This window comes from Canis lupus, chromosome 31 (assembly GCF_003254725.2).
Source record: "Canis lupus dingo isolate Sandy chromosome 31, ASM325472v2, whole genome shotgun sequence".
In the NCBI taxonomy this organism is placed as follows: Eukaryota; Metazoa; Chordata; class Mammalia; order Carnivora; family Canidae; genus Canis; species Canis lupus.
In genome coordinates, this window is record NC_064273.1 from 19,782,315 (window position 1) to 19,807,379 (window position 25,065).

The window sequence follows — 25,065 nt, forward strand, 5'->3', positions numbered from 1 at the left end:
GCAGGGAGCCTGTTTCTCCCTCTGCCTATGTCTCTGCCTCTCTCATGAATAAATAAATTAAATCTAATAAATACATCAATCAATCAATCAATAAAATAATGTTACAGAACATTTAATTTATGCCTTTATTTGAATAGATAATATTTAAGCCCTAGTATTTACCTGCTCTGCTTTATAGATCCTTACAACAATCATACGTGATAATTGCTATTATTAATTACAATTTACAGATGAGGAGACTGAAACTTAGTCTAAATAAATTCTTAGTATCACACAAATGGTTGGTGCAAAAGTGGGATAGAAAAGATTTTCCTGAATGCTGAGCCACAGATCTCAGCCCTCTGATATCGCTTTCTTTAACTACCATTTATAACTAGAATGATCCTTAGTATTTTTTTTTTCTGGAATACTTCTTGTTGATATCTGTTACTCTGCCTTAATTGATTCACTTTATATTCACATTTTCTAGTTTGTTCAATATATTATGTTTATAAAATATAGTATTGATTGTTGGGACTAACATGAATATATTTTTCCTAAAAGAAACAGAGATTCTATTTCACTAACTTACGTTTTCCTGAATTTTGGTCATGTTAACTTTTAGAGAAAACAAAGGCCAGTACACTCCCACAAGAAGTTAATAGTTTAGCAATTTCAAATGAGCTAGTTGGTGTTAGTTGATGTGAGATTTTGGAGAGTTCATAGATTAAATGCAGAATGCATCTCTTCACTTCATACACATTTTCATCTCCTCAGCTTCCCCTGGAAAGGAAGAGAAGACCAGGGGATATAGTCCCACTTACAGCAGTAGAGTCAGACTCAAGGACAGATAGAAGGCATAACAGCAATAGAAAAAGAGCAAATGGATATGCAACAGCAATGCCAGGATATGCTGAAACGAACACATGCATGACAGATGGATTATTCACAAATTTACTTCGATTCCCTGAATTGGTCTAAAACAGTATCACATGCAAATATGAAGAAAAATCTGAATACAGACTAGATCAAATTCATAAGGATGATGTTTTAAATGGTTAAAGAATGTAGAAACCATGTAATAGGCAAAAAAAAAAAAAAAGTATTTAACTGAAGAAAAAGCAGATAAGCTAAATGGTCATTAAATGTCCAGAGGGACTAGGAAGAAGTATTGGGAATGCATTTGCCTGCTGCAGGGTCTTTACCCTTGCCACTTTACCTGCCTGGAAGTCATCTGCCCTCAACCTCCTTCAGGTCTTCACTTAAATGTCACCACTTTAATGAGGCCATATTATCAATATTATCAAATTTGTCAAAACTGCCTCTAACACATATACTTACTCCTTATCCCCACTCTCTGTTTAATTTTCTACTTGTCACGTAATATCAAATAATATAGATTGAACTTGGTTTTTTGTTGTTGATGTTGTTGTGGAATTTCTATCTTCCTCTAGTAAATATAAATTGCACAAGTGGATTTTGGTTGTCTAATTTGTTTGCTGGTGAAGCCCTGGTGCTTGAGACTGTATCTGACACTCAATAGAAGAATGATAAATAAATAAACTTGCTCTGCTTTTCTTACAGGTTTGAGCATAAATCTAAGGGAGTAGAAGATATAGCTCATTGTATGATGAGATAGTGAAATGTGCCTCCTTGTGAGCTATTAGGCTCTCAGATAATAAAGATTTCATTCTTTAAGTGACTTTATGATCATTTAACAGAGGTTCTTAAAAAGACCCAGAGGACTGGATGGGAGGTTGAGTGTGTGCCTCTTTAAAGTAAAGACTTAGATTTCAAAGAATGAGAAAAATAAAAATCTTGAGTATTGAACAAAAACATTTCAAAAAAAATTTTTTTTAAAGATTTATTTATTTATTCATTCATGATAGACATAGAGAAAGAGAGAGAGGCAGAGACACAGGGCAGAGGGAGAAGCAGGCTCCATGCTGGGAGCCCGATGTGGGACTCGATTCCGGGACTCCAGGATCGCGCCCTGGGCCAAAGGCAGGCACTAAACCGCTGAGCCACTCAGGGATCCCCATTTCAAATTTTTTTTTTTAAATCTTTTTTTTTTTAAAATTTATTTATGATAGTCACAGAGAGAGAGAGAGAGAGAGAGAGGCAGAGACAGCAGGCTCCATGCACCGGGAGCCCGACGTGGGATTCGATCCCGGGTCTCCAGGATCGCGCCCTGGGCCAAAGGCAGGCGCCAAACCGCTGCGCCACCCAGGGATCCCCCATTTCAAATTTTTTAAGGAGAAGTTTTCCTCTTTAATTTTTGAGGACTTGTTAATTTGTTTTGCTACTTTCCATGTAACCCTAAAACACTCAGATGAGAGTAAAGATCAAAAATAATGACTGAGGGATCCCTGGGTGGCGCAGCGGTTTGGCGCCTGCCTTTGGCCCAGGGCGCGATCCTGGAGACCCGGGATCGAATCCCACATCGGGCTCCCGGTGCATGGAGCCTGCTTCTCCCTCTGCCTGTGTCTCTGCCTCTCTCTCTCTCTCTCTCTCTCTCTGTGACTATCATAAATAAATAAAAATTAAAAAAAAATGACTGAAACAAGAGGGAAGTTCAGAGAACCTTCTGAAGGTCTAAGAACAATCTTGGAAGAAGCAGCCCATAGTAACTAATCTGCAGTTTTGGCTAGTCAGAGGCAATTCTGAACACCAGCATCTCTGTCTTGAAAGAAAAAAAAAAAAAGCTTCTTTTGTATGAGATTTTATTTTTCTAGCCCTTTTTGAATGCACTAAATCATCTTTATTTAGTTATTCATATTGACTTTATAATCTTACTGACTCAGTGAAAGGGTTCAAGAAAATGAAATAGGCTTAGCACAACAATGCAACTTGAATCAGCAAAGGAATGAATATGTTGTTCTTTCAAATCCCATTGCCACAATAGCTCCGTCAATTTATTTGAAAAATGTACAACCCTGGAGTTTCGGCACCACTTAACAGCCAAGGAGAACAAAGTGTATACAGTGAGATACAAATCTTTCATACCATTAGTTCAATATATTTCTGCATAGCAGCTTTGCAAGAATTGGAAGCGTATTTTGGCAACATGCTGTTTCAAAACAACAACAAAATCTGTGCACTATATGCTGAAAGCTGTCAGTGCTAAGAAACACTACTTTTTGATTCTTTTCCATAGAAATGCCTGTTTGGCTTAGTCCTTATCTCCTATTTCATCAAGGTTACAATAACATGGTATCATCAAATAGACTTACAATTGATTGAGCATGAGTGTGATTCACAGAACTCTCAACAGGGTGCATAAATCCATCCTTAATTAAAATTTTGTTGACTGATTATAGGATGTCAGGCTCTAGACCTAACAAGATTGCAAGAAAACATGCTGGAAAACAATACAACCTAGAATATCACTTCCCAATCACAAAATAAGTTATTTGTTTATATTTTGCTCATTTGAACCTGGAAGGGGTCTGCATATAAGCAATGATGGGTTGACTGAAATTAAAATAAATAAATGACAGTTTTAGGGAAAACATTCTTGCTTGACATTCTTCCTATACTGTTAGAAAACAATGGTATATTTTTACAATATATCTATCTATCTATCTATCTATCTATCTATCTATCTATCTATCATCTATCTAGTAACCATGTGTCAGTTGTATACTCTTTATTTTCAGAAGCTATGCTATACATGCATTCATTCTAATGCTCACATGAATCCCATTGGATAGTTGTCATTTTTTAATCTTTGTTTAAGGAGGAAACTGAAACACAAATAGAGGTGAAAGTCATATAACTTATAATTTGTTTGAAAACCACATAATTAGGCATGCCTGGGTGGCTCAGCAGTTGAGTGTCTGCCTTCGGCTCAGGGCATGATCCTAGTCCTGGGTTAGAGTCCCACATTGGGCTCCCTGAGAGGAGCCTGCTTCTCCCTCTGCCTGTGTCTCTGCCTCTCTCTGTGTATTTCTCATGAATAAATAAATAAAATATTGTTTAAAAAGAAAGTCATGTAATTAATAAGAAGCTAAATCCGTTTGTTTTCAGTAGTTTTTTAAAAATATATATATTGGCAGAAGTAACTACTGATGGACTAACGAGTTCTGCAATAGATGTGAAAGAAACTAAAAAAACTAAAAAAAACAAGGAAAACATCGAAGAAGAAACAAACATACACACATATAATTAATAGTGTTGGGATTGAATATAAAGCAGGTACTTTCTTAATATATTGAGAGAAAGTAGAAGTATGTTCAAGAAAAATATTCTCAGGATGAGTTTTCAGTATAAAATTCTCAAGTATTTAGCTGTCAAATATGTGATGTGAAATATAAGCTGAGGATGCTAATTAAAATATTTTCTTGATTCATGCTATTTTTAAATGTCAAAACTACAAACAAATAAGCATGTTCCTTAGTAATGTAGTGAAATAACCTAAAATCTCAATTAATTAATTTTGAGAGACTTATTTGTATGAAATATAAAATAAATTGTGGAACAGCTTCATGAACATGATCGAATCATCCATCCATCCATCCACCCATCCATCAGATTTGAAAATGAAGAAGGGGTGCCTGGGTGACTCAGTCAGTTAATCATCTGACTCTCAATTTCAGCTCAGGTTATGATCCCAGAGTCATGAGATTAAGCCACCGGTTGGGCTCCATGCTCAGTGAGGAGTCTGCTTGAGATTTCCCCTGTCTCTGACCCTCCTCCACTCACATGTGTGTATTCTCTATATAAATAAATAAATAAATAAATAAATAAAATCTTTAAAAAATTTTCTTATTTAAAAAATAAGAAAATCAAGTTTTATTTTTACTGACTCAGCTGGAAGCATGGTGGAACCACAGTGGTGTAACAGTAGAAGTGATTCATGCAGGAATGAGGACAAAATTTAAAGAAAAGTTAATGCAAGTATAGAATATACTCCTCCAGAGAGCAGGGACTGTAGGTATGTGACAATTTTGTCCAATCCTTTCTAGTCTGGAGGAGTAGCAGCAGGTCTCCACAGAGGTGAAGGCAAGCATATCATGGCAGAGGACACATAGTCATGACAAGAAAGGATCTTTGGTTCATTAAGTGTGTAGGCAAGAAAGAGGATGTCTTGGAGAAAGAGCACTGATCTAACAGGTTACCACAAATACAAGTAAAAGATTTTGCATTACAGGGGGAGAAAAAGTTGTAGTAGGAAATTTAAATGCAAATCAGGAAACTAAGGTGATGTTTCTCTTATAAAGACAGAGTTCTGGGGTGCAGGTAAAAGACTAAAAATTTCAGTGATCATACAGATTCCTATGGCCACTCATAAACATGGAATACTGGGACGCCTGGGTGGGTCAGTGGTTGAGTGCCTGCCTTCTACTCAGGTTGTGATCCAGAGTCTCGGGATTAAGTCCAGCTTCAGGCTCCCCACAGGGAACCTGCTTCTCCCTCTGCCTATGTCTCTGCCTTTCTCTCTCTGTGTTTCCCATGAGTAAATAAATAAAATATTTTTTAAAAATAAATAAAAAATAAACATGGAATACTGGATTTTGAGTACTAGATCAATTTCAGGATCAGCTGAGATGTCTAATAATCTGACAGTGATAATCTGCTAAGGAAATAAATCCTTTGAAAATCTTCATTCCCTCATAGAGGACTATCTGAAAAATGACAAACTCTTTCAGTGAAAAGCACAAAGAACAGATCTTATCTAAAAGACTCAAGAAATTCAAATATATGCTCTAAAATATATGCTCTCAGAGAGATAAGAAAGCACTTACGTGAGGGAAAGGACACTGCACTGTAGAAAGCTAATGCTATCTTTATATGATGGAAGGAGTTTCCATAGCTAGACCGCAGTCTTTTTGGTGTCTTCTGTAATGCCAACCAAAAAGACTCATCATCCAGAGGAGGATGAAATTGAAACAAAATTACTTATTTTCAATAAGCGTAGGCCGCTGCCCTACTGTTAGTAAATGCATTTTACGTCACTTTATTCACTTAGCAAAGGTTTATTGAGCATCCAATATACACTAGACTTTGCAAGGTTATGACAAAAAAATGACCTAGTCAATATTCTGAAGATTTAGAACCATTCTACTGTAAGATTAAAAAAAACAGAATTTTTTTTCAGATAAAGAAACTAAACGCAAAAATTGGTAATTCATTTAGATAGCTTAGACTCATCCACAATTTTGTATTGCATTTTTCTTTTCATAAAAATAAAAATTAGCAAAGGTAACTCTACTCTTTAAATGATATAAAAACCCCAGCCATCTTTATTAGGGCTTAAAAGGCTGTGACATTAATATTCAGAGCAATGGTATTTGTTATAGTAAAAAAGTGCAAATAATCCAAATATTCATCTACTGATGAATGGATACATAAAATATGGCAAATCTATACAATAGAATATTATTAATACAAAGGAATGAAGTATTGACATATTCTATGACATGAATGAATCATGATAACATTATGCTAAGTAAAACTCCAAAAAAGTCACATATAAAAGTTTCATATAAAATGGTGTGATACCATTTTATATGAAATTCCAGACCAAGCAAAGCTATAGAGGCAGAAATTAGATTTGTCATGCCTAAGGCCTAAGGATTTGGAAGGAAATGAGAAGTGACCACTAAGGGAGTGGGCAATCTTTTTTGGGTGATAAAAGTGTTCTAACATTGATTAGGGTACTATTTGAACAACTCTGTAAAGATACTAAAAACCTTTGAATTTTGCATACAATTTAAATTAATGAATTATTTGGTATGTGAGTTTCATCTCGTTAAACTGCACATATGTGCAGGTGTGCATGCACACACATGCACCCCTATGTAAACGTATACGTTCCTTAGCCACAATGTCCTTTAAAAAAAAATTAAAAGATTTTATTTACTTATTTGACAGCACGAGAGAGCACAAACAGGGCGAGCAGCAGAGGGAGAGGGAGAAGCAGGCTCTCCACTGAGGGAGCCCTCAGGAATCCCTGGGATCATGACCTGCACTGAAGGCAGATGCTTCACCGGCCGAGCCACCCAGGGGCCCGCACAATGTCCTTTTTTAAGTGGTAAATATTCAACTTACTGGCAGTATGACTTTGATTAAATTACTTAACCTCCCTTTGCCTCATACCTATCATATTTACAATGGGTATGAAAATAGTACCTATTTTATAGGATTATTGTGAACATTAGTTAATCAATACACATGTAAAGAACTTACAGGAGGGCAGCTCCGGTGGTGCAGCGGTTTAGCGTCACCTTCAGTCCGGGGTGTGATCCTGGAGACTCGGGATCGAGTCCCACGTGGGCTCCCTGCATGGAGCCTGCTTCTCCCTCTGCCTGTGTCTCTGCCTCTCTCTCTCTCTCTCTCTCTCTCTCTCTCTTTCCCTCTCTTTCCCTCTCTGTGTGTGTCTCTCATGAATAAATAAATAAAATCTTAAAAAAAAAAAAAAGAACTTACAGAAGTGCCTGGAAGACTGTAAGTGCTAAATACCTGTTTGCTCTTGCTGCTCCATTTCCTATTTCTACCACTATCATAATAAAGTATTATTATCATAATTACTTCAATTATTATTATACATCCAACCTTATGCATTCAATCCATGGAAAAGGTATTTGACCCCTTTTTGTTACTTTAACTACTACATATGCTGATTAAATTGTAGCTAAATTTCTACCTAGACCCTATGGATATGGATATATATATATATATATATATATCCTTTTTTTTAAATTAGTTACATAGAAAGACTTATTCTGGAACTTAGACCCATATTTCTTTGTGAAAAAAAATTAACATCTTATTTGATATAAAGTAGGAACTTATATTTTTTTCCTGTTAAGGCAATGCAAATATTATGTATGTGCACACCCTGCTCAATAAAAGCCAACCTATTAAGCTGGATAATGGCACTTAGTGCACACCAGCTCACTATATATTTCCAAGAGGATGACACAGTTAGAATATCTGCTTTATGGCAAGAATATGGGATAATAACAGACCACGAAGAGTTTGACTATAACCACTTAAATTTTTTTTCACATAAAATCCTCAGGATATGGTCCCTGCAAAGAGAAAAAGCAAAATCTTTAACTGTTATAGCTCTACTCTTTTTTATCTTCACATCTCTGTAAGTCTTGATTTAGGCTAAATGCATCATTAATCTTTAACATATCCACCCAAGAACACAATTAAAGTCAAATAGAATAATGAGTGGCATTACAAGGAATACAAAGTAACACACTCAAGAATGGAATCAACTATTCCATATGCTGCATAATTACACACACCCACTAACTAGTGAAGTGCCAGAACTAGAAAAAACAAAAACAAAAACAAAAACAAAAAACAACTAACTCTTTGATGAATAAGAATCAGGATATGCTAAATAGTCAGTTGATTTCAGAATAAGGCCAAAAACCAGAAGGTTAGCTTGTAATATGAGGTCTTTCAGATATGAATTATATCTTGAAGATTTATAGTTATAGTTTACTCCTTTAGGTCTCTTATTTTGATTTCAGAAAACATGGTTTTAGTCATAGATGTGCTATTCCCTAGTTAGGTATCACTGAGTGAAACTCTGAATCAAACTGTCATAAAGGGGAGATTAATTATCTCATCGATCCTCAATCTTCATTCTGTGTCAGAATCCATTTGGAGCAGAGCCAGAGATCCACACATAGGGATATCCTTTCCACTGGATATTCCAATGTGCAGCCACGGTGGGGAACCAATTAGATGAAACAATCTTCAAGGTCTCTCTTAGTCTACATCTAAGGTTTTCTATCTGTGTAGATATCTTGACTCAGTTCTCAATAACATAGCATTATCTCATAAAAGATGTTTAGTAGAATACTTTGAAAAGTTGTCTTAAAAAAGTTATACTCTTTTGGTTTCACTTATGCAATGAAGGCAAAGAAAATAAAAGAAAATATTTTGCTTATGTTACCTTAGCAAAAAGAGAAGCTTGCAATAGAGAGGAAAAACAAAACAAAACAAACCACACCAAAACAAAACAAAGTATAAAAATCTACCATCCATATGTTATCCTTCCTACTAGATAAATCCAGAAAAAACCCTGTAGAAGAAGAAACAATACTTTGAAATGCCATGCTTTCATTTGTTTTTCTTTCAAATTATTCATATATATCCTCATATATTTGACCAATTGTTTTTAAATAGTTTGATGTATTCAAAATAGAATGTAAGGCTTGGGAAACATTTTACCTGTCACTCTTCATTCCACTAAGCCAAACCAGCTACAGAAAAAAATCGAGTGCTTAATTTTAAACAAGAGGAATTTGGCTCAAGTTTTATAGCTTTTCTGTCTCTCCCCTTAACCATATGATCGCAAATAAATACAGTACACAAATCCCCTGGCAGTTTCCACTCCAACATTGTATTCCTCTGTCAAACCAAGAGTTCACACTTCCTCACCACCACACCCTACCAATCTAAGGAGAGAACACTTCACTATCAATTTGGTTTTCCCTACATATCAGAACACTTGGTGCAGAGATCAACTGCTCAGTTTCTTCAGCTAGTCCCTGGCAATACAGTAAAACACAGTTGACTCTTCTGCCCCTCTCTCTGCTTCTCAGAGAATACAATTCATCTTTTCTAGCTCTGGCTCCAAACACCTTTATCTCTGGAAATTCTAGACCAGTGAATATTATGAAATATTTATGTACCCAGTAGATCAAGGCTTTCTCCCAACCTGAGACCTGTCAGTTGACAGGGTGGGTGTCTACCTTCAGAAGACCACAAACTTTAGGTTTTAGAATAGCTCCTTTTTCTTGGAAACATATTTCAAATTCCTTATTGGCAAAGTTTTTTTCTCTTTCCATAATACAAGCAGAGAAGCTTGTGTTGATGAAGCTTAATCATTACCTCTGCCTAAGCATTGTAACCAACACTTTACCTGTCTATTTACAGCCTCAGATACCACAATATAAGTATTAATTTGCCTATTTAATACTTGAGGAAACTCTGACTTGGAAAGGTTAAATAATCTGTGATAGGTCCCATAGCTTAGCACTGTGGCCAGACATGGAGCTTACTTCACACTAGTTATCCACCTGCACAGAATCTTACCTTCTGGTATGAAAAAAAACATATGATTGTTTTTGTTCTGTTTTGATTTGTTCTCTTTTTACTCTCCTTTCCATCAAATAGCCCGCATGTCCACTTCTTAACTTATAGATAAGAATCCTTAGGGACTCAGAATGATTTGGAGTCTTTTTGCTTCTTTTGAGAGGTATTTAAGACTCCAAAAGCAAATAGGGCCCATTTTGTCTTCTTTAATACTACATATCTTCAAGGGAGATAGCACATTAAACTCTATTATGATACTCGCTATCTATGACAGGGCAATAGTGGACTCCTTTCTGGTTCATGATCAAAGTTGCATTTCCTTTTCCCTTTTTTTCAATTATCTCATGGATTTCATGACTATCAAGGATTGTTGTCAAAACAGATACTATTGGATAAGTACTGTTCCTTCATGTATAAAATATGTGTAATAATTACTTTTGAAGGTAAATGATAAAATCTCCTCATCCAAAAACACAAAACTGACTTCTCCACAGTCTTTTGAGATAGTTATTAAATTCAAAACTAGAGTTTATTGCCACCAGTAGGTTTTTTATCCACTGCATGGCATTTTATAATTTTGTCCTTTCTTAGAGACAAGCAGTAAAGTAGTTGAAATTTGTTTATGTCCCAGTTTCCACTTTCACTTGTCCTACAAATCACACCTCCTCCCAGTCCCCAGCCACCCTTGTTTCTCCTGGCAACCCTAGCCTGCCTGGACTCTGTTACAGAATGCTTCTGGATGGAATTATACAAACTGTCTCTACCAGTGTAACTTAATTGAGCACTCAGGAATTTGGGTAAGGACAATAACCAGAAGAAGAATCATATTTTAGGAATTTCTGGGAAAGAGAGGAGAAAGACTGACATGAAATCTTCTACCCATCCCTTGTTTTGCACTTCTGATCCCAAGAAATTAGCCTTCTAGATTCAGACATTAGTCCTCAGGAGGTAACTGTTCATACATTAGACTATATATAAAATGCATTATTTTTAGCGATTTCACTAGTTCCTTTACCAAGCAGAGTTTTACCACGGAGGATGCAGACTTTCCCATTATTAATCAGCAGTTTACCTTCAGTTCATAGGAGAATACCTAACATGTAAAGCACATCCCTATTTAAATGGGTTTAAAATAACCTATCTGAGTTAGAAGAACTATTTTAGGAATGGAGTACAGCCCATTTGCATGTTCTTACCAAGTGATTACTTTTGTATCCAAAATGTTATTACTTTTGGTAGCAGTATTTTTTGTAATATAACATGAAATAACTAACCATGATTACACTGTGACAATCAAAGAACTCTTCTGATAAGTCATCTCTTCTCTAAATGTCATCTCTTGGCAAACTTATGTTTGGGAACAAACATCAATTTTTTTCATAGGAAGTTTTTATAGGAATATATTTGTTAAATGCATAGAAATGAAAACTGTTGAAACTGAACTAGATTTGAAATAATGTGAGTTAGTAATATGTAACAGTTTTATTGAACCACTAAAGTGGATTGAGCCCTACATACAGAATAAGTTGCATCCGTATACACTAAGAGTGTAGTATCTGAAAGAAAATTAAGAAAATAATCCCATTTTGCAATAACACCAAAAAGAATGAAATACTTAGGAATAAAGGTGAAAGACTCGTATACTAAATCAACAAAATCTTGATCCAAGAACTTAAATAAAACACAAAATAATGTAAATATATCTCGAGTTCATGCATTGGGGTACTTAATATTCTTAAAATGTTCATACTATCCACATTGACCTACAAATTCAATGAAATCTCTATCAGAATTTATTTGCAAATCATCTATCAGATAAGGAGCTAATTTACAAAATCTATAAAGAACTTTCACAACTCAGAAACAACAATAACAAAAATAAACTAACAACCTGATTTTAAAAATGGACAAAAAATCTGAGTAGGCATTCTTCACATAAGATATGCAAAGATATGTCAAAAAAGAAAAATGAGGACACATGGATGTTGATACACACACATGCACACACACACACAAATTGAGACAAAAATAATTTTACCCTCATTCCTCTCACTGTGTATGATATTTTTATAAAATTCAATGATGCACTTGGCCAAAAAGAACTCTTAAAGATACTATATTCTGTTATCATAATCCAATATAATTAAATTATGTCAATTTAAAAAGTTGACAATAAGACTCAACTACTTAGATTTAAGAAACATCAAGAAAAAAGGAAGAAAGAAAGAAAAATAAAGGAAGAAAGAAAGAAAGAAAGAAAGAAGAAAGAAAGAAAGAAAGAAAGAAAGAAAGAAAGAAAGAAGAAAGAAAGAAAGAAAGAAGAAAGAAAGAAAGAAAGAAACATCAGTGTCCAATTCTCAAATCAAAGAAATATCTAAAGGAAAAAAACTGAAAGCCAGAATACAATAAAAAGGGTAATATTTCACATAACTTATTGAATTAATTGTGATAATATTTATTTTAATAAGAATTAGTACAACCTATTCCAGTATTATTTTGCCATCTGCTTTCATGCAGTAGTCTAATTTAGTCAAAGGGACTTATGGTTATAACATCATCTTATTTCTCATTTTTAATATTGTCTATATTTTCCTTATAAATGTGATCAAATTCCAGAAACCTAGCAACACAATCTGTTATACAAACTGGAAACACATAATATAATAATATTAAAACATGCTGAAACACCATCCATTAAAATTGTTCAGCCATTTACTAATGAAAACTTCCAAATAAAAATGAAAACTATAAAACTACTTAAAGCCACAAGAATATTTTCCAAAAATTCAGCAGGGGATAATAACTTCTAGAGTATTACAACTTTATCAATGAAAAACATGGTGTGGGCATTGAAGCAGATGCCATTTTTTTTTCCTAGATTGGAGAATTTGTTTTTAGGCAATCTGGTTAGGGTAGTATGTGGGTTATGCCACTAGGTATCATTGTTTCTGATAAACATAACTCTGAATTTGCAAATTACATCTGGCTTGGGAGGAATCATATATATTCTATGGGCAAGACATATTTGAGGCTTCCCTCAATGTGGTAAGACTTGTGATTGGTATTTTCCTGGCAGAGATACTGGAAGCTGCTCTTCTGAAGGTTCCACCAAAGCTATTGATTGGTCCCTAGGAGGTATAAGACATCTAAGTTTAGACACTTCCTATACCTACTCAGTATGAAGCTTAGTCCCTTACACATGAGCTTATTCCTGCAGAATCAAAATAATACCCTTTCTACAGTAGTGTCGACTACTTCTATGGAAGAGAAATACCTCACATTTCCTTGCTGGCACACTGTGCTTTTGTCCAAAGTTCTTCTGAGCATTTTGATATGAAGTGTGCCTGTGATGATCTTATGAATTTAAATGGTGTTGGGGGAATCAGTTGTAGTTAAAGACTTTCCTGGTTTATTTAGTAAAAAAAGTAAAAAACAAAAACATTTGATAAGTGTTCTAGAAAACTATTTCTTTTGCCAACGAAATCCTTAAAAAGCTAAAGAAAATTCAAGAAGTTGTAGTAAAAAACAAATTAAATAGAATTAATGAGGGAATTATGTAAAAGTCCTGGCTATAATATAAATATATTAAAAATCAATAGTACTTCTATAATCCAGTAATAGGAAAATGATATGGAGGAAATATTCCTTTTCCATTAACAACAAAACCTTTAAAATACTTAGTGGTAAAAAATTTTAAAGGTATATGACTTAAGAATATAACTTGAAAATCATATTGTAGGGAATAAAGCCATTCATTCATTCATTAAATATTATTAAACATACAGTAAGGTAAGCAGGATATTGTTTTCAGTTTATGAGATCCAACATGTAAAAAATAAAAGGAAAAGAAGAAATACTCTTGCCTTAGAGGATTTATAAGTGAGGCTGGGCCAAAAAATTCAAGAATTCAAAATTTAAATAAGAATGGAAAGTGATAAGTACTATTTGATAAAAGAAATTAGAGTGAATTAAAGAGAATTGGGAGTAAGGCTACACCTGTTTTCTATTAACACATAACAACATACCATAAACTTAGTGGTTAAAAATAACATATATATATATATTGGGTTTGAGCATGGTTTAGTTTCTCTGATCCAAATCCAAAGTGTCAGTTGTGTTGCAATGTCATTGAGTCTTGGGGTTCTCTTCCAGACTCATTGGTTGTTAGCTGAATTCAGGACTTTGCATTTGTAAGATTGATGCATTGAAGTCTCACAAGTGCCCTGCTCTTTTCTGCCAAATAGCCTTCTCTGCAATGTGAAGGTTTTCACTGCTGAGGCCAGCAGAAGATCATGTCTGATTTGGAATCTCTCATTTCAAAGAAAGGTTAGATCCTGTCATTAGAACTCATGTGATTAAGTTGGTGTGGTCAAGCAGAACATAATCATGGAGCATGCATGGTGTGTTGTATTTGAAGAACATCAGAGAAGTCCGCTTTGTCTGGAGCAGAATGTGCAGAAAGAAAACATGCTAAGTGTTCAGAAATGAAACAGAGCCTTAGAGACTATGCTAAGGAGTAAACTAGGAAGATATTTTACTTAGGATTCCAAAGACTGAGTCAGGAAAACAAATAAGAATATGTTGTATAATTGCCTGAGAATGTCAGAAACCTTCTAGCCTTTATGATCTTTTGGAAAATCATGAAATTTGTACAGAGAACCATCAGTGTGAATGTTCTTTTTTCTCCAGTACCAGTCTACAGTGGTAGTACAGGGTCTGAAGGTGAAAAGGTAGATGTAATCAGGCTTGAGGTAATGCCAAGGGGAATAATGAAGTGAGATACTGGCAGAGTATGAAGTGCGCTAGAGTGATCAAAACAACTAGACATGAATTTGAAGCTGAGTGAAGAATAACAAACTGCAAAAAGTAAGATTAAAAAAAAAGAGTGCTAGTCATCTCACACATCTGATGTGTGAAAATGGAATGAAACAAGTTATCATGAAATATAAAAATATGACGTATCTTTGGAGTTAAAGGTTTAATATGATGAAAATATTGATTCTAGGAAATTAATTATAGGAAAAGAGATACTTGCATGTTTAAAAGACTATTGATTATATAACTTTCCTAACAAGAACTACCATAAAGACACTACAATCAAGTCAATATTTTATTGGTATAGATGCAAATAATTAGATCACTAATACAGAAGATGTTACTTAGAAATAGAGGGCATATATATGATTAAATCATGCACATATGAAAGATTTTATATATTGGTGAGAAATTAGTGATACAATAGAGAAATGGGCAAAAGATGTGAAAAGACTCTTCACATATGAGCAAATCACATGTTTAAAATCTATAAAAAAATGTTCAATCACCTTAGTACTCATGGAAATACAAATAAAATCACAATCAGTTACCACTATATCCTTGACTGGTAAAATTTTAAAAATTAGAACATCTATTGCTAGCATTTATTAGTATAGATGCACATTCTAAAAATATTATTTAAAAAATCAGTGCAATAGCTTTTATATTTATTAAAATAAAATATAATTACCTTATAACACCACTCCTAGAAATCTGTTCCACAGAAATAAAAATTCTAGTAGTTAAAGATACACATGCACAGATATTATAGCTCTGTCCATTGTCTCAAAAAATAAGCAAGCAAAGTAAATACCCAGCAATAAATGAATAGAAAGATAAAGTTATGGGAGGTTAGGTGATGTAATATAGTCTGGTTTAAATTTTTAGTCTTCTTTTTTTAATTTTTAAAGAGTTATTTATGAAAGAGAGAGAGAGTGAATGAGTGAGTGAGTAGGGAGAGAGGCAGAAGGAGAGGGAGAGAATCCTCAAGCCGACTCCCTGATGCAACAGGCCCCCTGTGGGACTTGATATCAGGATTCTGAGATCATGACCTGAGCTGAAATCAAGAGCAGAAGGCTTTACTGAATGAGCCACCCAGGTGCCCCAAAGTTTTTAAAAATGCATACAAAAAGGGCACCTGAGAGGCTCAATCAGTTAAGTGGCCGGCTTATCCTGGGGTCATGATCCCAGAGTCCTGGAGTCAAGTCCCACATGGGGGTCCCTGCTCAGCTGAGAGTTTGCTTCTCCCTCTCCCTCTGCCCCACCTCCCTGCTTATGTTCTCTCTCACTCTCTCTCAAATAAAGTATTTTTAAAAAATTAATAAAATGCATGCAGAAATCTACTTCCTACACATTCTGCTCAGAAAAGTAGACCTCTGCTAGTCTTCAAATACAACACACTGCATGCTCTGCAATTCCGTCGTGCTTGACCGATATTCGCCAAGATATGTACTTGGTTAAATTCCTTAGCTACTTTAATGGTTTGCACACATCTCCACCTGATCATGCTACTGAGTTTTGAAAAGCCCTCTCTGCATGTGGTAGGCATAATTCTAGAATTCCTGTCCCCTGGTGGTGCACCCTGCCTCTATTATCTCTATGATATATGGGCCCAACTTTTTAATATAATGTGATTTCTCCCCTGACATTAGGTTATATTCAATAGCAATAGTGAAGGGATTTTTACAGATATATTTAAATTCTCTATCCAATTAACATTGAAATGTATTTTTTTAGACAGCTGTAAACTGCAAGACAAAAAACTTAGTTCTACTACTGATAATACATTTCCCAGAAATTATAGGCATTGTGACTTCATCAATACATGGATTTTCTTTCCTACATAGCTGTGAATAAAATTTGGTTTTCATTTAATTCAGTGTAGAAATTGTAAGCATGATAGAATTTCAATGAAAGATTCATCATTCAATGAAAGATCATTTAATATTTAATAAATTTTTACACCATATGATTTAAAAAGGTAAAGATACAAACTAGAAAAGCATGGGGGAAAAAGCACTTACTTCCAATGGATAGAGAAAAAAAAAAAAACATGTGATGTCCCTATTTCTGCTCAAGAAATATTAGATGTAATAAAGTCTTATTGAAACCAACAAAGAAAACTTGAGAGATGTCTAATTCAAAATACTATCTCTGAGGGGGTCATGCCTTGGCTAATTAATTCTGAAAACAGTATATTTCTCCTTAATTGAAGATACCACAGAAGTGAGAATGGTTCCTTCTCGTAACTAATCCAAATGCTTACTTTCTAAATCTTATTTTCTCTGGAGAGTAATCATCTTTCATCTAAGTATAAGTCTGACTTCTGGTCTTGGATATAAAGTGGTAGCTTGGTTCAGAGGAAGCCTTCTTCTGAGAAAAATAGTAAAAACTGGATGTCATACAAAATATCAGCTTTTGAGAGGATCAAAGAGCAACCGTCAAGGCAGTGATGTTGGGTGTGGTGAGTGGGGATGGGTCATGATGCTGTAAAGGAGTAAAATTACCTACTGATTTATTACACATGCCTGAAATTCTTTGCCAATTTTCTGCGTCGATCACCTGCCAATCTGTAAGCTCTGTGAGATGTAGAAGTTCAGTAGATAGTGGTGGCTCAGAGCCATTGGCATTCTCCTCAATGTAGCAAGACAAACCTTGGTGTTTGGTGGTATTCATGCCAGCCAAGAATTAAGGGACCAGGATTTAAAAGAAGAAGATGAAAAAGAAGAAGAGGAGGAGGAGGAGGAGGAGAAGGAGGAGGAGGAGGAGGAGGAGGAGGAGGAGGAGGAGGAGGAGGAAGAGGAAGAGGAAGAAGAAGAAGAAGAAGAAGAAGAAGAAGAAGAAGAAGAAGAAGAAGAAGAAGGAGAAAGAGGAGGAGGAGGAGAAGGAGGAAGAGGAAGAGGAGGAGGAGGAGGAAGAAGAAGAGCAGAGAAATAAATGCCAAATTTGCACCGATATTTACCTATAAGCAGATACTTATAGGCAAGTGTCTGGGAAACTAAGAAACAACAAATAAGAGTCTAAAAATCTCAAAAGAGCTTTCAAGAGTGTTAAGGTGTTGGAAAACAAACAAACAAACAAACAAAAAATGAAATTTAAAATCCAGCCAAAAAAGGGAAGGAGACTGTTCAACAATTTATGTTTCAGATAAGGCCCTCCAAATACTGTTTCCAAGAGAGGAAGATCAGAATAGTCCTTACTAAAACTATAATGTAACCTGGAAACATGCCAGGTCCTGATGAATCTAGATGATTTCCTTTCACACGCTTTACTATATATGTTTCTTTATCTCTTCCTCTCCCTCTTTATCTACCTGTCATCTACCTACATACCTACTTGCTTATTTATCTACCTATCTATCTACCTTTCCATCTCCTTTCTACTATAAGTAATATACAGCTGGAATGATTAATAAAGAAACTCTAGACCTATGGTTTCACCATTGAAGTCCTTTAATATTTTATTGTGAAATAGGAGCAAAATATCTGAAAAGACAAAAATACTTTGTAATTATTATTATTATTATTATTATTATGTAGTGATTCAAAACTGGAAAGTCATTTTGGGATATTGTGGTACCTGGGAACATCCTTATGAATAATAAGTTTGTTATATAGTCATTTGACCAGTTTTTATTTCTAATTTTCTTAATGTTTTGTATCATAAGTTCCAGTTTTGGTATGTCTAGACAAGAAATATCCTTTGGCAATATTCATGTTTAATAATTTTGACAGGGGGCTAGTTTTATGCTGCTATATATTTACTTGGCTTTTAGTGTATTCACTAACTCTTTATAAGTTTTAAAATTATAAACTGATTTCTTGTAGTCCTTTATAACTTAATGGAAAAAATAATTTACATAAATTATTTTGATGGGTCTATGCTGGAGATGTATTATAGAATTAAGAGCTTTGGACAAATGTGTATCCATTTGTGCAAATAAGTATTTATTAACTAGTTAACACGTTGAACTTTATGTTACTTTTACACTCTAAATGGCTATCTTTTAGCTTGACAAAATAAGGGTTTGTCAACTATTATTCAAACATCAATTTTCAATGGCCTAAAGGAATCTAAGTAAAAAGGAGAGAAAAACAGAACAAATTTTAACGACATATGCAAACACTCTCCTCTTACTGTTTTAACCATATATATTATGTAATCTGAATATGAAAAAAATACTAAAGTTGATAAATAGTATATCCCCTTTTTTAATGAGTTCAAAAACACAGTAGGTTTACATGGAGGAGAAAGTTAATAAGTCCTATTAATCTTTTATCATGAAGTTACTTGATTCATGTTCCATGATTACTAATCAGGTACTTAATTTAGGCCTGTTTACAAAGAAGAAAATAAAAATACTTGAGTCCTGACAACTGAGCTACTAACAAATAAAACTTTATATATTTTTTTCTGTTTTTTGTAGATTTCCTTTTTAATTAAAATAGAATATTTATAGTCATCACTGAATCCAGTCGTGAAACTACTCAGACATTTCTGGTGTGACTTATGGTTAACTCTATAGATTAATTTTACATCAAAATTTGTTTTTATTAGGACTCACTGCTGATTTGTTGCTTTATACCATTATATCTGAAATTATAACACTACATCTGTTACTTCTTAACAAATCCTAAATCAATGTATATTTAGAGATAAAATTAACAAATCTATTTCCAAAAATTTTTTAAAAATATAAAAGAATACATACCATATCCAGGGGCACCTGGGTGATTCAGTTGGTTAAGGTCTGCCTTTGGCTCAGGTCATGATCCCAGGGTCCTGAGATGGAGTCCCAAGTTGGACTCTTGTTCAGTGGAGAGTCTGCTTCTCCCTCTTTCTGTCCCCTCCCCTGCTCATGCTCTATTTCACATAAGTACATTAAAATAAAATATTTTTTAAAAAGAATACATACCATATCCAGATGAAAATAAGATTTTTAATGCAATAAATTTCAAAGATTTTTGGAGATAAACTTTCTAAAATGGTGTGTCAGAATCTAAGGTGAAAGAAACACGTATAACTTTGAAAACAATATGGATCTTTGAACTGTTGAATTGATTGGCTTGTAGACCTATTGCTTTATTTATTTATTTTTTTTAAAGTCAAGTTTTTTTTTTTATTTAATACATTCTAATCAAATAGTAACAGCAGTAAATAAACACTTTGAAAAAAAACAGGCAGGTATCCCCCTATATCTGGAAGAAAATTAAGTCAAAATATTCTACATGGTAGAAGGGAGACAACTGCTGATGTCCATGGTTAGACAATTCAAGGATAACTTGGAAATTTCTACAGCCATTTCTAAAAAAGTCAATGGCAACAGGTTGGGACACAGCTACTTAAAAGAATCAAATGTCTGTATCTACAAGGTTTTATTAACAGGGATTGAGTTGCACCTGTAGAGCATGACATTCTTGTCTTTTAGCCTTAAAGGAAAAGACAGAGTCTTTTCTGTGTGCACCAGTTTGAAATGTTTCTAAAATAAGGCTACCTTAAAACGGATTACTACAGTACTCATTCACACCAGAAGAGTTCATACATGTAGTAAAAAGTCAAATATGGGATTTCATGGTCACTTTTTTGGTTGATTTGATTAATTGCATAAAACGAAGGATAAATACTCACAAGCAGATCTGTTTAACAAAACTCCTAGGTACATCAAGAATGCAAAAAGAGAAAATGTCCTACAGGAGGCTCTGATCACCAGGCATCTAAAATTGAAGCTAAGCCTGGGCCAGTTGGGTTCCTTCCACTTCTTCAGTACTCCTATGTCCAGTTCTTCCCCTACTACGGGGCCTTGCACCTTCAACCTAATAGAGAGGAACCTCAGAAAGGCAAGGCATTCTGATCAAATGTTCCTTCAGCCTTTACTCACGACATTTTGTTTTTAACTCAAAAGGATCAACTGGTCTTGGTTAGCCTTAGGAAGATAAGCATCACTCGGGTGAAAAATATTCGGGGGAACTTTAAATACCTAGCTACCTCGTCACACGTTTAAATTAGATTGGCTTCAGCTGTTTTTAGAATTCCGAGTAGTTATCCAGAGCAGTCACTCAAGTTTTGGTTCTCTTTTACATAGCTGCATTCGGAGATACTCTATATGAGGCATGGTTAGAAAAAGAGAAACACTTATACCTGGAATTTATATTCTTCCAAGTAATCTTTTAGTCTTGTTGGTAAAGGCAGTCCCCAGATGGTACCGGTACATTTGTTAATGGTGAGTCTACAGAGATGTTGGAGAGGTGGTGCTGACGTGTAGAGCGGTTTGGTCAGATAAAGGTGAACAGTGCCGTTCCGGGGGGGCTTCTGGGCCTGTCCGCTTATCCTTGCACATCTGAACATAGTAGTCGATCAGATGAACCACACTGTCAAATTGTTTAAGCTTGGACTTGACACATATGATAGAGTCCAATCTGAATTTCCCATCTTGGTACTCGATTCGCAGATTAGTTGGTCCAGCTGATGTTTTAACAGATATTGTTAGTAGGTAGTCTGAATGCGAGCTATCTCTAATCAAGAAAGTTCCTTTTGGTGCCTCTTTTAATTTCTCTTTGGCTTCATTAACAGTCATATTTCCCCAGTACCAACCTGTGTGGCTGAGCTCCCGCAGGGCCTTCGCCAAACGCGCCGCCTCGGGGGTCGGCTCCTCCGCGGGCCCCGCCGGCCCCCACTGGCTCGGCGTCCCTTCCGCGCCATTCCCGGAGGGCTCGAGGCACCGCAGGGTCATGGGAGCGGGGTCACCGCGGCAAAGACAGGTGGCCGCCCGCGCTGGGGTCAGAGGGGGACACACGTCCTTCCTGGGAGTCAGAGGGGTCCCCGAAACGAGTCCCTGCGGGGGATCCGAAATGCTGGAGGCGGGGAGGTTGGGGTGCTTCTGGTTCTTCCTCCCCAAGTCCCAGTGCACGGATGGCCAAGTCCCCCGCAAGCGCGGTCACCCACAGTTTGCCTGCCGCCAGCCCCCGGCCGAGCTCCTCCGGCGCCCCGGCTGCCGGCGCGGGGGGTCCTGAGGCTGTGCGCGCGGGGCCCCGGGGCGCCCTGTCCGCGGCCCGCGCAGCGCCGGGAGCGGCGGGCGGGGAGGCTCATGCTTCAGGGGAAGCCCAAGGCCTGCGAGCCGCGGTCGGGCGGCGAGACATGGCAAGAGTTAAACGTCTCGACCTATTGCTTTAAATACAAGATTAGCTCTCTTTCAATTAAAGATAAGTATGGATCAAAAAAGATATTCAGAATAATAACTTTAACAAATATTGCTTTACTGATTTTGCTACAACTCACCAAAACCTTTTTGAATGCCATGGTCCAAAAGGCCTTGCCCAATATAATATGTACGCGTGAAAATTTCTAGAAGAAAACCCTAAGGTGGAAATCATACATATAGTGAATACAATTTGTTGAGAATGACAGTATTCTAAAATGAAAACAATATTCATTGCAGTATTTTTAATATGGGCATAGATATTCATAACATAGTAAGAGATATTCAGTAGAGTTCAATATTAACTTATTGGTCTTCTCCAAAGGACAGATAAGAAGTCCCTGGCAAATGATTGAAAAATATCAATGAGGCACTCTTTTTATCAGGAACTTCCTTCCTTTTATTTCTCAGTATCTCCAGTTCCTATAGATCATTCCAAAATGTGGACTTATGGACTTTTTATTCTTTATGTTATTAATTTGTGTTTAAAAGTGTATGTATACACATACACACACACACTTTTACACTTAGGTTCCTTATCATTATTTAACATTAAAAATATTATTAATTTTATTTTGTTATGTCAACTTACAGAATAATAATAATTAGTATTCATTGATTTCAATTTTTGCCAAATCCTCAAAAGCACTTCACATGGATGATTTGTATTAATGCTTAGAACAACTCTATGAGGAAAGTAATATTGCTGCAATCTCCATTTTTCATCAAGGGAACACAATCAGTAAAGGAAACTGCTCAGACCCACTCTAACTGAAAATCGGAAAGGGGATCTCATGATAAACTATCTGACCTCTGTTATTACACTGCCATTATCCAGGATTTGTTGACTTATAGTACAGATTTGTTTGGGTTCACTTTATTTGTATTTATTTTGTTTTTTTAACAGAGATTGACTGCCCTCCAATGTGCTCTACAAATTCCTAGCTCTGTGTTTGACTTGTTGACACTGATTATGCTTCTTTATCTCAGGAGTTCCCTGTCTCTGACCTCAGCAACCTCTGCTCAGGTCCATGCACTTGGCCACACCGTGATTCTTCTGCTGGCATCATTTTACAAATGAGAGCTTTACAAAAAAATAAAGTCATATCTCTGTCGGAGCCCAAACAAAAGAATCACAACCAATGGCGATTGGAGAAAAAGTTATTTTTGCATATAGTCAAAATGCTCCTGTGGCTCTAGTTCTCTAGTTGTTCAGAAATGTTTTACTCTAAGTGGTTATAAGAATACAGCTGGATATGATTATATTTATTTGTTTATTTTATTATGCTGTTTTCTTTTTTAAAATTTAAATTCAATTAACCAACATATCTTTAGTTTCAGATGTAGAGCTCAATAATTCATTAGTTGCATACAACACTCAGTACTCATCATATCATGTGCCCTCCTTAATGCCTATCATGTAGTTACCCGGTACCCCACCCCTCCTCCCCTCTAGAAACCCTCATTTTGTTTCCTATAGTTAAGTCTCTTAGGATTTATCTCCCTCTGATTTCTTCCCATTCAATTTTCCATCCCTTCCTCTATGATCCTTTGTGCTTTTCTTATATTTATTGAAAAACTCAGTAACAGAAAATACTACCATTCTCTCCAAAATAAAAAAAAAAAGCCCGGGGGAGGGGGCGGGGGGAGGAGTAAGGGGCTGATAGTAAGGGGTTATTTGTTAATTATTTTCTGTTGTTTGTTCATTTTTAAAAACAATTTTATAAACTTTTTCCGCTTTTAAACAATATCACTTTTGGGGTACCTTGGTGGCTTGATTGGTTTAGTCTTCAACTCTAGATTTTGGCTCAGGTCACGATCTCAGGGTTGTGAGATTGAATTCCATGTCAGGCTCTGCATTGGGCATGGTGGAGCCTACTTAAGATTCTCTCTTTCTCACTCTCCGTCTGCCCTACCACCCAGCTCATGCACTCTCTTTTTCTGTCTCAAAAAATGCATTTAAAAATAATGTTCACTTTGTACTAACCAATATTATTATTTTCAGAGAAAAAAATACTTCTACATTATCTAGGATAAATCATGCTAACTTCCATCACATGAAGAAAAGAACATAATGAGTTAACCTTTATTATTTGTATTAATATGGATTATTTTTTGAAAATGATTCTGAAAAAGATAAAGCATAAGTGTCACAATAATTAAAATTATTTATTAACATTAATAGGTACATGAAAAGATGCTCAACGTCACTAATCATCAGAGAAATGCAAATCAAAACCACAATGAGATCTCCTCTCACACATGTTAAGATGGCTATTCCTAAAATGTAAAGGGAACAAATATTGTCAAGGATGTAGAGGTAAAGGAATCTTGGTGCGTTGTTGGTGGCAACATAAATTGGTGCAGCCATTGTGGGAAACAGTATGGAGGTTCCTAAAAAATAAAAAATAAAAAATTGATGTACCATATGATCTAGTAATCCCACTTGTGAGTATATACCCAAATGAAATAAAGTCAGTATTTGAAAAAGATATCTATACTACCACATTCACTGCATTATTCACAATAGCCAAGATATAGAAACAATCTAAGTTACCTCAACATCTGTCTCTTGACAGATGAGTGGATAGAGAAAATGTAACATAAACACACATACACACACACACACACAATGAGATATTATTTGGCTTTAAAGAAAAAGGAAATCTTGTCATTTGAGACAACATGAATGGAGATTGGAAGACATTATGCTAAGTGAAATAAGCCAGACACAGAAAGAGAAATACTTCATGGTCTAACATATATATGAAATCCAAAAAGTAAATAATTGCATTCATAGTAACAGAGAGTAGCATGATGGTTTCCAGGGACTGGAGGGAGGAGAGAAGAGGAGGAAATATCAAATGGTACAAACTTTCAGTTTTAAAATGAGAAGTTAATGTACAGCATGATGACTACAGTAAATAATAATGTATACTTTAAGTTTGCTGAAAGAATAGATTACAAGCATTCTCAATACAAAAGTAAAGAATAACTGTGTGAGGTGATGG

At 35.4% G+C, this 25,065-nt stretch overlaps 1 protein-coding gene across 1 annotated transcript; it reads right to left on the reverse strand.

Moving 5' to 3' along the window:
- Positions 1 to 19,956: 19,956 nt before the first annotated feature.
- LOC125754135 (suppressor of cytokine signaling 2-like) lies at positions 19,957 to 21,993 on the reverse strand. Its single transcript, XM_049104691.1, is given in 2 exon segments — positions 19,957 to 21,162; positions 21,164 to 21,993. Coding segments are annotated over 2 exon segments (597 nt in total). The 5' UTR covers positions 21,590 to 21,993; the 3' UTR covers positions 19,957 to 20,991.
- Positions 21,994 to 25,065: the final 3,072 nt, after the last annotated feature.